Source organism: Castor canadensis, chromosome 3 (genome assembly GCF_047511655.1).
Source record: "Castor canadensis chromosome 3, mCasCan1.hap1v2, whole genome shotgun sequence".
NCBI lineage: Eukaryota > Metazoa > Chordata > Mammalia > Rodentia > Castoridae > Castor > Castor canadensis.
Window position 1 is genome coordinate 74,204,807 of NC_133388.1, and position 13,693 is coordinate 74,218,499.

The 13,693-nt window shown below is 35.3% G+C and overlaps 1 protein-coding gene across 2 annotated transcripts in view; it reads right to left on the reverse strand.

The window, feature by feature from the left end:
- Positions 1–13,693, reverse strand: part of G2e3 (G2/M-phase specific E3 ubiquitin protein ligase) — a 66,924-nt gene that overhangs the window by 29,808 nt on the left and 23,423 nt on the right. For both annotated transcript variants that reach the window (XM_020156673.2, XM_074068222.1), the window contains exons 2-6: positions 13,647–13,687; positions 11,598–11,695; positions 8,817–8,918; positions 6,169–6,293; positions 5,009–5,174 (exon numbers count right to left, since the gene is read on the reverse strand). In XM_020156673.2, coding sequence (XP_020012262.2) covers positions 5,009–5,174; positions 6,169–6,293; positions 8,817–8,918; positions 11,598–11,695; positions 13,647–13,683 — 528 coding nt within the window. In that variant the 5' untranslated portion in view covers positions 13,684–13,687. The remainder of the gene's footprint in view (positions 1–5,008; positions 5,175–6,168; positions 6,294–8,816; positions 8,919–11,597; positions 11,696–13,646; positions 13,688–13,693) is intronic.

Below are 13,693 nucleotides of genomic sequence, written 5' to 3' on the forward strand. Positions count from 1 at the left end.
ATAAACGTAATAAACCACATTAACAGAAGCAAAGACAAAAACCACTTGATCATCTCAATAGATGCAGAAAAAGCCTTTGATAAGATCTAACATCATTTCATGATAAAAGCTCTAAGAAAAGTAGGAATAGAAGGAAAATACCTCAACATTATAAAAGCTATATATGACAAACCTATAGCCAGCATTATACTTAATGGAGAAAAACTGAAAACATTCCTTCTATAAACAGGAACCAGACAAGGATGCACACTATCTCCACTCTTATTCAACATAGTACTGGAATTCCTAGCCAGAGCAAGTAGGCAAGAAGAAGGAATAAAAGGAATACAAATAGGTAAAGAAACTGTCAAAATATCCCTATTTGCAGACGACATGATCCTATACCTTAAAGACCCAAAAGACTCTACTCAGAAGCTTCTAGACATCATCAATAGTTATAGCAAGGTAGCTGGATATAAAATCAACACAGAAGAATCATTAGCATTTCTATACAATAACAATGAGCAAACTGAAAAATAATGTATGAAAACAATTCCATTTACAATAGCCTCAAAAAAAAAAATCAGATACCTAGGTGTAAACCTAACAAAAGATATGAAAGACCTCTACAAGGAAAACTATACACTTCTGAAGAAAGAGATTGAGGAAGACTATAGAAAGTGGAGAGATCTCCCACGCTCATGGATTGGTAGAATCAACATAGTAAAAATGTCTATACTCCCAAAAGTAATCTACATGTTTAACGCAATTCCCATCAAAATTCCAATGACATATATTAAAGAGATTGAAAAATCTACCGTTAAATTTATATGGAAACACAAGAGGCCACGAATAGCCAAGGCAATACTCAGTCAAAAGAACAATGCAGGAGGTATCACAATACCTGACTTCAAACTATATTACAAAGCAATAACAATAAAAACCGCATGGTACTGGCACAAAAACAGACATGAAGACCAGTGGAACAGAATAGAGGACCCAGATATGAAGTCACACAACTATAACCAACTTGTCTTTGACAAAGGAGCTAAAAATATACAATGGAGAAATAGCAGCCTCTTCAACAAAAACTGCTGGGAAAACTGGTTAGCAGTCTGCAAAAAACTGAAACTAGATCCATGTATATCACCCTATACCAAGATTAACTCAAAATGGATCAAGGATCTTAATATCAGACCACAAACTCTAAAGTTGATACAGGAAAGAGTAGGAAATACTCTACAGTTAGTAGGTATAGGTAAGAACTCTCTCAATGAAACCCCAGCAGCACAGCAACTAAGAGATAGCATAGATAAATGGGACCTCATAAAGCTAACAAGCTTCTGTTCATCAAAAGAAATGGTCTCTAAACTGAAGAGAACATCCACAGAGTGGGAGAAAATATTTTCCAACTATACATCAGACAAAGGACTGATAACCAGAATATATAGGGAACTTAAAAAACTAAATTCTCCCAAAACTAATGAACCAATAAAGAAATGGGCACGTGAACTAAACAGAACTTTTTCAAAAGAAGAAATTCAAGTGGCCAAAAAACACATGAAAAAATGCTCACGATCCCTAGCAATAAAGGAAATGCAAATTAAAACCACGCTAAGATTCCACCTCACCCCTGTTAGAATAGCCATCATTAGCAACACCACCACCAACAGGTGTTGGCGAGGATGGGGGGAAAAAGGAACCCTCATACACTGTTGGTGGGAATGTAAACTAGTACAACCACTCTGGAAAAAAATTTGGAGGCTACTTAAAAAGCTAGATATTGATCTACCATTTGATCCAGCAATACCACTCTTGGGGATATTCCAAAAAGACTGTGACACAGGTTACTCCAGAGGCACCTGCACACCCATGTTTATTGCGGCACTATTCACAATAGCCAATTCATGGAAACAGCCAAGATGCCCCACCACTGACGAATGGATTAAGAAAATGTGGTAACTATACATAATGAAATTTTATGCAGCCATGAAGAAGAACGAAATGTTATCATTCGCTGGTAAATGGATGGAATTGCAGAACATCATTCTGAGTGAGGCAGCCTGGCCCAAAAGACCAAAAACCGTATGTTCTCCCTCATATGTGGACATTAGATCAAGGGCAAAAACAACAATGGGATTGGACTTTGAGCACATGGTAAAAGCGAGAGCCCACAAGGGAGAGGTGAGGATAGGTAAGACACCGAAAAATCTAGCTAGCGTTTGTTGCCCTTAATGCAGAGAAACTAAAGCAGATACCTTAAAAGCAACTGAGGCCAATAGGAAAAGGGGATCAGGAACTAGAGAAAAGGTTAGATCAAAGGGGGTGGGGGCAGTGGGGAGAAATGAATCAAGCCTTGTATGCACATATGCATAATAAAAGAAAAAGAAAAAAAAAAAAAGAATTAACCTAGAAGGTAACACACACGCACAGGAAATCAATGTGAGTCAATGCCCTGTACAGCTATCCCTATCTCAACCAGCAAAAACCCTTGTTCCTTCCTATTATAGCTTATACTCTCTCTACAACAAAATTAGAAATAAGGGCAAAATAGTTTCTGCTGAGTATTGAGGGCGTGGGGGGGAGAGGGAGGGGGTGGAGTGGGTGGCAAGGGAGGGGGTGGGAGCAGGGGGGAGAAATGACCCAAGCCTTGTATGCACATATGAATAATAAAAGAAAAAAAAAAGATTTTCATATAAAGTGAACTCCTTCCTAAATAGGTAGGGATCACACACTTCATGATAATAAAACTATACTCTCTGGGATTCTTTTATACATACTTCTTTGCAAGAATTAACAAAATTTCTAGTACTTCCCCAACAAAATAGGCCCTTATCTGTTACTTTTAGCTAAACAATCCTAAGCATAAAAGTTCAAAGTCTATACAAAAAGACAGAACCCAACCAAGGTTTACTACATTGATTAGTGTTATCACTTTGAAGATTTTAAACTTAAGTAAATCCTTTATTTACTTATATGCAGTGTCACTGTTGAACCCAGGACTTCACACACACTGGGTAAGTACTATTCTACCACCTACGTATATCCTGGCCCAATGCTGTATTTCATTATATTCTATTTATTTGAAAATTGTTCATCAGGCTTGATATACCAAGTGACTATGAAAGAATTAATACCTTAAAATCACTGACAGAAATCAGCAACTGGTCAAGGAGCTATGATTAAATTTTTATCATAGTAAAAAACAAAATTAGGGTTTTGCTGTGTTGCCCAGGCTGGCATTAAACCCGTGGTCCTTTTGCCTTAGCTGTCCAGGTACTAGGAAAGTGTGCACCACCATGCCTGGCTTAGTTAAAAAAAAAAAAAAAAAAAAAAAAAAAGTTAAGAAATGGTCTCTAAATTGAAGTGGCCATTCACAGAATACATGCCAGCTATACATCAGACAAAGAGACTGATAACCAGAATATACAGGGAGCTCAAAAAACTAAACTCCACAAAATCAATGATCTAATGAAGAAATGGGCAAATGAAATGAATAGAGCCTTTTCAAAGGAAGAAGTCCAAATAGCTAAGAACACATGAAAAAATGCTCACCATTCCTGGCCATAAAAGAAATGCATATCAAAAGTACCTTAAGATTCTACCTTACACCTGTTAGAATAGCTACCATCAAGAACAGAAACAACAACAAATGTTGGCAAGGATGCAGGGGGAAAGGAACCCTGATACACTGGTGGTATAAATCTAAGCTAATACAACCACTATGGAAGATAGTTTGGAGACTCCTTAAAAAACTAAAACCAGACCTGCCATATGATCCAGCAATACCAGTTCTAGGGATATACCTGAAGGATTGTGAGTCAGCTTACAACAAAGGCACCTGTATACCAATGATTATTGCAGCACTGTTCACAATAGCTAAGCTATGGAAATAGCCAAGATGCCCCACTACTGATGAATGGATTAAGAAAATCTGGTATTGATACACAATGGAATTTTACTCAGCCACAAAGAATGAAATTTTGTCATTCACAGGTAAATGGATGAAACTAGACAAAATCATCTTAAGTGAAGACAGCCAGGCTCAGAAGGCCAAAACTACACGTTCTCTCTCATATGTGGAATATAGGCCTAAAACAAATACAGCAATATGATGAAAACCTGGCCACACTAAGCAGAGATCACAGCATGGGGAAACTAAGAACTTGAAAATGGCTGATATATTCTCTATACAAGAATGAATATAGAAATCTTAACCAACTTAAACTACCATAAGAAAGGGACTAAGGTAGAATGAAGAAAATTTGAGAATATAAACCAGTTGGGATTATAATACATATATACATGGAAATATCACAAGAAACCTCCCTGTGTAGCTACCTTTGTCTCAAATAAGCTAAAATGTCATGTTTTTCATTTTATCTTTTCTCGTTTTTCTTCTTCAAAATCAGAGAACAGGACAGCGGAACAAGTCCTGCCTGGGGGGGAGGGCTAGCACCAGTGGGAGTAGGGGAGGTTATGGGGAAAGGGGGTAGAGGAGGGTGAATATGGTACAAAAAAATGTGTATACATGTAAGTAAATGCAAAAATGATACTTGTTGAAACTGTTCCAGCAATGGGGGGGGGGGGGAAGAGAAGAGGAGAAAGGAAAACAGTAGAGGGGTTGAATTCATGTATCATATATTTATATATTTGATATATTGTAAGAACTTGTGTAAGTGCCACAATGTACTCTCACCCAACACAACAATAAAGAAAAAACAATCAGCCTCTTAACATTTAAATAGTTTACTATCAAGCTTTTCTTTTTCTCACTTTATATTAAATATACAAATGGAATTTAGTATTTAAAATTTGTGTTTTATTCATTTTGAAAACCAAACAAAATCCTTAGGTTAAAAACAATAAAATTTTATAAATAAACATTTTATATTAAAATATGCTACACACTGACTTTAAAGTTGTTTTTAAAAGTTATAGGTAATAAGAACTAGGATACAAAAATGCCAACTCTCTTTAGAGTTCAAATCAGCAAGCAAAAAATTTTATAACATTCAAAACATCTTACCTGTAAACAGTCTCTATGAAACCAAGCATTCTTACAACAAGGACTTCGCAATATGCTGTAACTGGGAATAGGCTCAATAAATTCCAAACAAATGGTGCATGGTAGGGAGTCTCGATAATTATTAGATGTAATTATTTGAACAGGTCGATGTTTCCAACAAAATGACCTAAACGTAAATTATTTAAGAATAGTATTTAATGGAATGCAAAACACAAGAGGCTAACATTGTAATTTACATATGTAAGACAAAATTCACTTAAATCTGTCTCATCATTAACCGAAAATAAGTCTTGGCATTATTAGCCTCATAATCTATGAGGAGCTTCAAAATATAAACGTTTTGGTGGTGAGATTACCTCATATAGAATTTTAGTAACATACTGGCAATATTGTTAGCAATGGGACATATAATACTCTTATACTCAAGAACTGAGTACATATTATTGTACTTGACATTATATAAAACTAAAGAACTTAACCATAAAATAGAAAGCAAATAACAATCTAGTCCTAATCTGTCTTACTTCCATTTGTATTTTATAAACTACAGTTTTCTTATATGATAACAATTCATTATATAGGCCAAAATATGAAGACAAAGAAATGGAACACTCATTGAAGCCAAGTGTAAAAATTCATAAAATCTTAATGCTTGAAAGTTGTACTCAGGAAGCATGTATTTTCAGGGGCAGCCCAGGCCATAATGTTTAGTTTTTGGACTCAACCAAATTTACAGGCTTCCAACTTACACACTAAAAAACACACATGATCTGGTGAAAGAAAAGTGGAATATTAATTCTAAATGGTGACATAAAAATCTAGAATTATGTAAGATGGAAATTTTCACTAAATATGATTAAAGTTCAATGTTATATCCTATAGGTAAAAACTGAAGGAAAATATTAATCATTAGACCCATTCTAGACATTGCAATTCTTAAAGACTTAGATAGAGATAGCAATAATTCTATATGTGGATATATATATCAATATATATACATCTTATATATTTCTTCCATATATCCTAATCTATTATATATGTAAACATATATATAGAAACCCATACAGCTTTAAAAATTAACTTTTCAAAGGAATTATATTTTGGGGATATCCATTTTCTACTGTTCCATAACATTCATATTTAACGGTTAAATAACTCACGCAAAATTCCCAGTAAACTGGAAAATACATTCTCTCTGAAGTCCACATGGAAAATGATAACTTCGTTTACATCGAGGTGCAACGCATCCAATTGAAGCACCATTTTTCTTGCAAACACAACATTTCTAAGAAGAAATATGAAAATAGGGCCACAACACAGAATTTGAGTGCTATAATATGATTGAGGTTATTAATGAATATTCCTTGTAGGGAGGCTGAAAATTATTTTCATCATTAACAGCAGTGGTCACAGTGTATTGAAGAAAATTCCTGAAAAAACTGTTCTACCCAGAAACAATCTAGACACACCAAAAATTCACCACTACAAGGAAAAAGCCCTTTTCTTTCCCACGTGCTGAAATACTTTAATATGAAGGGTTTATAAACAAAAAAATCTACAAAAGTTAGGAAATACCAAACAGGAAAACAATACTAAAACCACTTTGGAAAATACTGGCTAAGATTACTCTAACCTAACCAAAATTAAAAAGCATTAGACATCTATAACAGGTTGAATAGTGATCTCCAAAAGGATATTCAATTCCTAACTCCCAGTACCTGTGAATTGTAGAAATAGTGTCTATGCAGATGTGTAAGAATCTCAAATTGAGATTGTCCTGGATATAGGGTGTCCTATATGCCCTATGATTGGTGTCATTAAGAGAAAAGAAAGACATATTTAAAACAGACAGACAGAAAAAAAGCCCGTATGAGGATGTAAGCAGAGATTAGGGTTACATGGCCAAAAATCAAAGAACACCAAAGGATGCCAACAGTTATCAGAAGATAGAAGAGAAGCATAGAATGAATTCTCCCTCAGAGTCTCTAGAAGGGTTCAACCTTTCTGACACCTTGTTTTAGAACTCTGGCTTACAGAATTAAAAGAGAATACATTTCTGTAACTTGTTATGGCAATCCTAAGAGATAATTACTATACCACTGTCACTACTCATAATGTACCAACACTGATACGTAAATAGAAAGACAATAATTAGAAAAACACAGAGCTCAATGTGAAACATCTTGGTACCCTTTAAAATGGTCTTTATAATGGTCACTGATTCAGGGATTATAGCCTTACTGTTAACTACTCAAGTATCATCCAAGTCTTAAGAAGAATCCTTGGCCAAACTTAGACTTTCCCAGTGAACTGACCCAAGGAATTCTAGTTTATGGTAAAGAAAATGGGCACAACTCTTCAGGATCAAGACATTGTTAAAAGTTCACAACATACTTGGTGAGGATTCAGATGTTTTAAAAAACAGGTAGCTCTAAACCATAAGGGTACTCTCATCAATCTTCACCACAAGCTTACTATTATCAGGAAATTAAGGAACTGTGATACCAATATCTTCACTTGGTCTTTAATTTCATGCAAACCTTTCACCTAAGGTTCTTCCTTGAGCTATAAATCTTCTATTTTACCATCAATTCTTAAAAATGACTCCTCTAACTTCTATGCCTTAAATAAAATAAATGTTTCTATCTGCTTCCCTGTAGACCTCGAATGAAGCTGTTTATTTGCCCATCCTCCTTAATTTTCAGACTTGGCATAGGGTGAAGGTAAAACATACACTAGGGAAGAAAGGAAAACAAGCAGAACATTACTTAAGTTCTGCTAGAGGTTTTAGGCCACTATTCTAATCTTCATACTTAAAAAAAAATCCAGTCATGTCCCTAATGACATCTAACTTTTTACCTAGTAACCTTTTAGTCACTCCTCTACCTCAAGACTTTAGCACCTAGATCACAGTGTGCTTTCTTTGTATGTTAACTTTTGCTATCACTCTAAATAACTTTAGAATTGATAGGACAAGCTTTCTTTGACTTCCTTAACTATAATGTGTCAATGCTCTTCGTCTTCTACTTCAATGTAATGAATCCCCGCAGCACCCAAGCTGCTCCACTTATAGAAATCAATTTCAGTATCGCATTCTCTGAACACAACTCCCAATACTTTCAATCTTCTTCTCCAACTCTCATTTCTACTGGAACCATGTAGAAACCTACAGTCTTTTCCTTGCATATAGCAAAGTGGCAATTGTATAGAAGATTCACAAAAATTGAATGAACAAGGAATTAAAGTTTAGAATATACATAGAAGGGTCACAGAGTTAGGGAGATAAAAAGTTACCAGTCTGTACAGTTGCGCAATTTCTACCTCAACCCACCATCTCAATCTCAGCAACTAAGGGAGAAGAATTAAAAAGCAGGGCTAGGAGCATAGCTCAAGTGTTAGAGCACCTGCCTAGCAAGCACAAGGTCCTCAGTTCAAACCTGTTACTACCCCTCCCCCCCACAAAATAATCCAAAAGTAAATGGTTGGGCTGATTCAGAATCGGAAGTTTGCAGATCAGTAGAGTGGAACTCTGGTCACAATTCTGATGAAAGCGTGAGTAACATGATGGAAAAGTTGAATATGATAAGGAAGTGAAGTCTATATTGTAATGTGTATTAACCAGAGTTAGTTAATCTCTCACTTGCAAAAACACAAAATGTTTTACTAAAATCTAACACCACATTTGATCAAATTATGGGATCATAAATTGAAGTCACAAATTTCTAGTACAGAAACTGACAGAAAAGACTTCTCTCAAGTATTGATAATATTTATGATATTCAATCTCATGAATAAAAATTTTTCTTACCAGTTTAGAAGCTCTATTCACTTCCTTCCTGATGTCTTCTATTAGAAAACCATACACTCCTTCTTCTTCTTTACCTCTCTGCCAAATTCCACTTGACATCAACTGTGAATATATTCTTAATTAAAAATTAATTCTAAGAAACTAATGTGGAAATACATATCTTCTACATTCACGCTAATAAAAAAAGACATAAAATGACTCAAATTTCAAGCACATAATTGTTTTTGATGACAAAAGTTAAGAGACTACTCACACACTTTGTATACCCAAACTGGATTCCAAAAGCATCAGAAAAAAAGAAAAAGAAGTAGGTAGTTGGGTGGGAAGGAGAGGAAGGAAGAAGAGGAAGTAGAGGAAGGAAGGGAGGAGGGAAGGAAGGAACAGCACCTAAAAGTAAGCATTAGGAAAAAAGGAGTGGTAAATACAAAAAGTTGTAAATGTAATAACAATAAACACCATGGAGATAATTCAGATTATCAGTGATATTTCAGGCTAACATTAAATTTATCTGAATTCTGAATTATAAATGGGAAATCATAGTTAACAAATCTCACTTTAACTTCATAGTTTAAAAATATGTTAAGGAGACATCAATCAAGTTGGACTATGAATAAGAAAAACTGGCTTGCAAACCAGGCTCTATGCCTAAACTTCTGGAACCCTAAGCAAGTAATTTAATGTTGCTGACCTTAAATATGAAAATAATATTGTAACAGATTGCCACTACTCACCATATGGAGTGCTACAGTCCTTTCCTGGGACATAGCATAGTGGAGACCATATAGAAGATTCACAATAATAAATGAGCAAGGGAAGCACCCGACCATTACTCTTTTAGCTATAGCATTCTAATACCACTTGAATTATTCTAATACTTGAATCATCACAATAATTCCTTGTACCTAACAAAATATTCCTTTTGTACCTTCCTGGGACTGGGTTGGATTGAACCCAGGGCTTTGCCTTTGCAAACAGACATTTTATTGCTTGAGCCACTCCTCCAGTCCATTTAGCTCTGGTTATTTTGGAAATGGGGTCTCATAAACTATTGCCCAGGCTGGCTTCAAACTGTTATCCTCCCAATCTGTTTCCCAAGTAGTTGAGATTACAGGTGTGACCACTTGTACCTGGCCAAAATAGACTTAAATGGGTCAAACACGGGGTCAATAGTTTATTTTTGAAGTATTATGCTCATAAAAGTATTATACTCAAACAAATGAGCATTTGGTGTGCTCAACAAATATGCTAAGTAAAAAATACTTCAACAGAGCAAATCTATGATCAGAGAAATTTGTTATAATCAGTATGTCCTAAAATACAGGTGACATTACCTTAAAAATGAAATATGAAAATTATCCTACCAATGAAACAGCTCTAACTCTACTGCATAAAATACACTCTTAGAAAAGTGAACATATTTTCTTTTGTACTGCAAAATATAAGACTTCAACTTAAAATGCCAAACTTCATGTTCCCATAAGGCATGGTACAAACTGATTTTAGTTCCTAGATGAGTCTATAAGTATATTTAATCCATAGAGTACCTGTGGGTCACTTCATTTTTGGAGAACGAACAAGGAATATTTAAGACAGATCCTTGAGAATATGAAAGAATTTTAACATGGATGATGGTAGGTTTAAAAATGCATTCAACAAATTTACTGATACTCCTTCCGTTAAGAGGTGGAGTTTAATTCCCTCCCCTTGAGTGTAGGTTACACTTGACAATATTTGTGGTGTGTGACTGTGAAGACTAGGTAATGATTCTTCAAGTGTCTCTGTCTCTCTCTCTCTGTCTCTCTCTTCAGTTGCTTTGGGGGAAGCCACATGACACATTGTGAGAGGGACACGCCTCTTGCTAACAACTAGGAGGAAGGAATTGTGGCCAAAAGCATGTTAGTCAGTTACTGGAGGTAGATCCTCCAGGTCTATAAAGCCTTCTAATAAGATCTAGCTGACTATTTATTTATTTTGCAGTACTGGAGTTTTAAATTCAGGGCTTGCATTTGCTAGGCAGGCTCTCTACCACTTCAGCCAGCTCTTGACCCTTTTTGCTTTAGTTATATTTCAAATAGGGTTACATATTTTTGCCCAGGCTGTCCTGGACCACACTTATGCCTTACACATAGCTGGGAGCACAGGCTTATACTACTACCACACCTGGCTTATTGGTTGAGATGGGGGCTTGCTAACTTTTTGTCTGGGCTGGCCTAAAACCATGATCCTCCTGATCTCTGCCTCCCAAGTAGCTGGTATTACAGGAGTGGGCCACAGCACCCAGCCTGGCTAACATCTTGATTGTAATCTCAGATTGTAAGACTCTGAGTCAGATCTATTCAGCTCAGTTGATACCAGATTCCTGAACTTCTGAACCTTCAAACAAGTCTTTTCATGATTTATCACTAGCAATGTGAAAATGAGAAAGTAGTGAAAAATGAAAAAGAGCACTTTCTGTATAGATCCAACCAATTTTCTTTTTCAGTCAGACAAAAATAAATAGGCACAGGTCATAAGTCTTTCATATGTATCACACAGGTTCAAAAACTTGGAAAAAATATTTTTATGGATAAGTTAAATGATTTTTCCAATTCTCAGAAATTAGTGTCAGCATCTAATTTCTCTTCTTTAGAATACCAAATTTTGGACTGGTGGAGTGGCTGAAGTGGTAGAGCATCTCCCTAGCAAGAGTGAGGTCCTGAGTTCAAACCCCATCACCACCAAAGAACAAAAACAAAAACCCACAAAAAAACCAAAATTTCTAGAATTATAAATCATACTCACCAAGCAATAGTAATGTACAGTGAGATTCCATTTCTCATTAGTTTTCTTTTCTCCATATTTATTAGGACAGTCATCATTTTTTCGACAGAAAACACAAGCTAACAGTGGGAAAGCAAAATAGATATATAAAATATTTAAAATTTTTAAAATATGGAATTGGTAATTGATATGTTAAATTCTGAGAAAGCAAATAGCATTACAGTATTCCTTTAGTAATTAAAATTTCCAATACCTATTTCTAAAACATTAATATGACTTTATATTTGTTGTGAATTCCAGTGTAGTTAAAATGGCAACTTGAGGGGTAACATCAATAAAAAATGATGGATTAGGGAAATCCAATATTCTGTTCTTCTAGTTAAACAATGATGAAGCTTACAAAAAATGTCAGAATCAATTTTTTAGAAGCTCTTGAATGTAATAAACTTCCCCAAATTAGAATTCTTTTTATGAAGAAATAAGCTACCATTCATAACTTCCCAGCTGGGCAGAAGGACAATGGCTTAGGGTGGCCCATGTTCCTGGTATGGACTGCTGGTCCAAGAGGAAATAATATGGACCTTTTTCCCAAGGGAACAAGATTACGTGTTCTGAGCTATGTGGCAGCTCTCTGAGGGATGGGCTATGATGCTTGCTTTTGTTTTGCCAGCTTCAGAACTTTCTCAGGGCTAAAACAAACATTCTAGCTGCAACAGTTTAGGGTGAAAGATAACAGGCAACAAGCAGCTGACAGATCAAAAAAAGGCATGGACAGAAGAGGTTGAAAAAAGTAGATATGTAGGGCAATAAAGGTTTTGAAAGCCTCCCATAAATCTAGGAGAGTGTAGAGGGACATGTGCATGACCCATGGATGTATGCATGTTCAGAAAAGACCTGAAAAGCCTTAAACTTTTACCTCTAGCTGGTCTTTAAGCTCAAGAAAACCTATATTCAAAACCTCAAATCAACCCAGGGCTCTGGATGCAGAAGGAACTATGTTTGGCATGCATTTTTATAAGCAGACCACTTTGTATAATTATTTGTACTTAGCTGTTTTTTAAAATTTTAATGTTTAAAATTCAGTAAAATTGTTTAGGTTTCATTATATTTATTGTTAAGATTACTTTCCACTATAGCAAATGATACTGGTTTCTATAATAATATGAAAGAAACTCTTCTCCTTAAATACATTCATATAAGTAAAAAACGGAGATAATCTTGGGCAAAATCAAGTAAGAATAGGGCTGCATGTGCATTTGGCAAATACATATATTTTAAAATTTCAGATATAAGTCTGGGGGTAGAGGCCGGGTGCCGGTGGCTCATGCCTGCAATCCTGGCTTCTCAAGAGGCATAGATGAGGAAGATCACAGTTCGAAGCCAGCCCAGGCAAATAGTTCTGTGAGACCCTATCTTGAAAAAAAACCTTGTACAAAAAAGGGCTGGTGGAGTGGTTCAAGGTGTGGGCCCTGAGTTCAAGTACCAATGCTGCAAAAAAAAAAAAAAAAGTTTGGAAGTTGAAACAAGGAAAGAAAGTAGAGGGAGTTTTAAGAGTAAATTTTCTCATCCAAAATAAGGCAGAGTAAACAGGTACTTTATACAAGTGATGGTCAACTTAGAATTTGAAATATAATATTTTTAGAGGTAATTAAAAAAACCTGAAAAAACGAGATGAGAGAGAAGCAGTAGCAGAAACATAAAGTAACAATTTAGATTCCTCATCTTTCATGTTAGCAAGTCAATAGCTACTGTTTATAATAAATGAAGAGAACAACTAAACACAAAGTTAAAAGGACTGCATTTATTTGGTGAGATTTTTGTGAACTTGGAAGTAAATTTTCACTTTAAACTTTTTTTTGGTATTATTCAAATTGGTGTCACCTGCATTTTCCCTTTGTAAGGGCAAGCCATAAAAATTTAAATTTCTTTATAGTACTGCTTCATTCAGATACATACCACATTTAATAAATACATATACAGAATACAAATAAAATCTGTCATATAGTCCTGGCAGATTGTTTGTGGAAATGACTATGCAATATTTTAGATTGTTTCATTACTGCTACTTACCAAGGTTCTGTGAGTCACCGGGTTTATTTTCATTCATTTTACTAGGA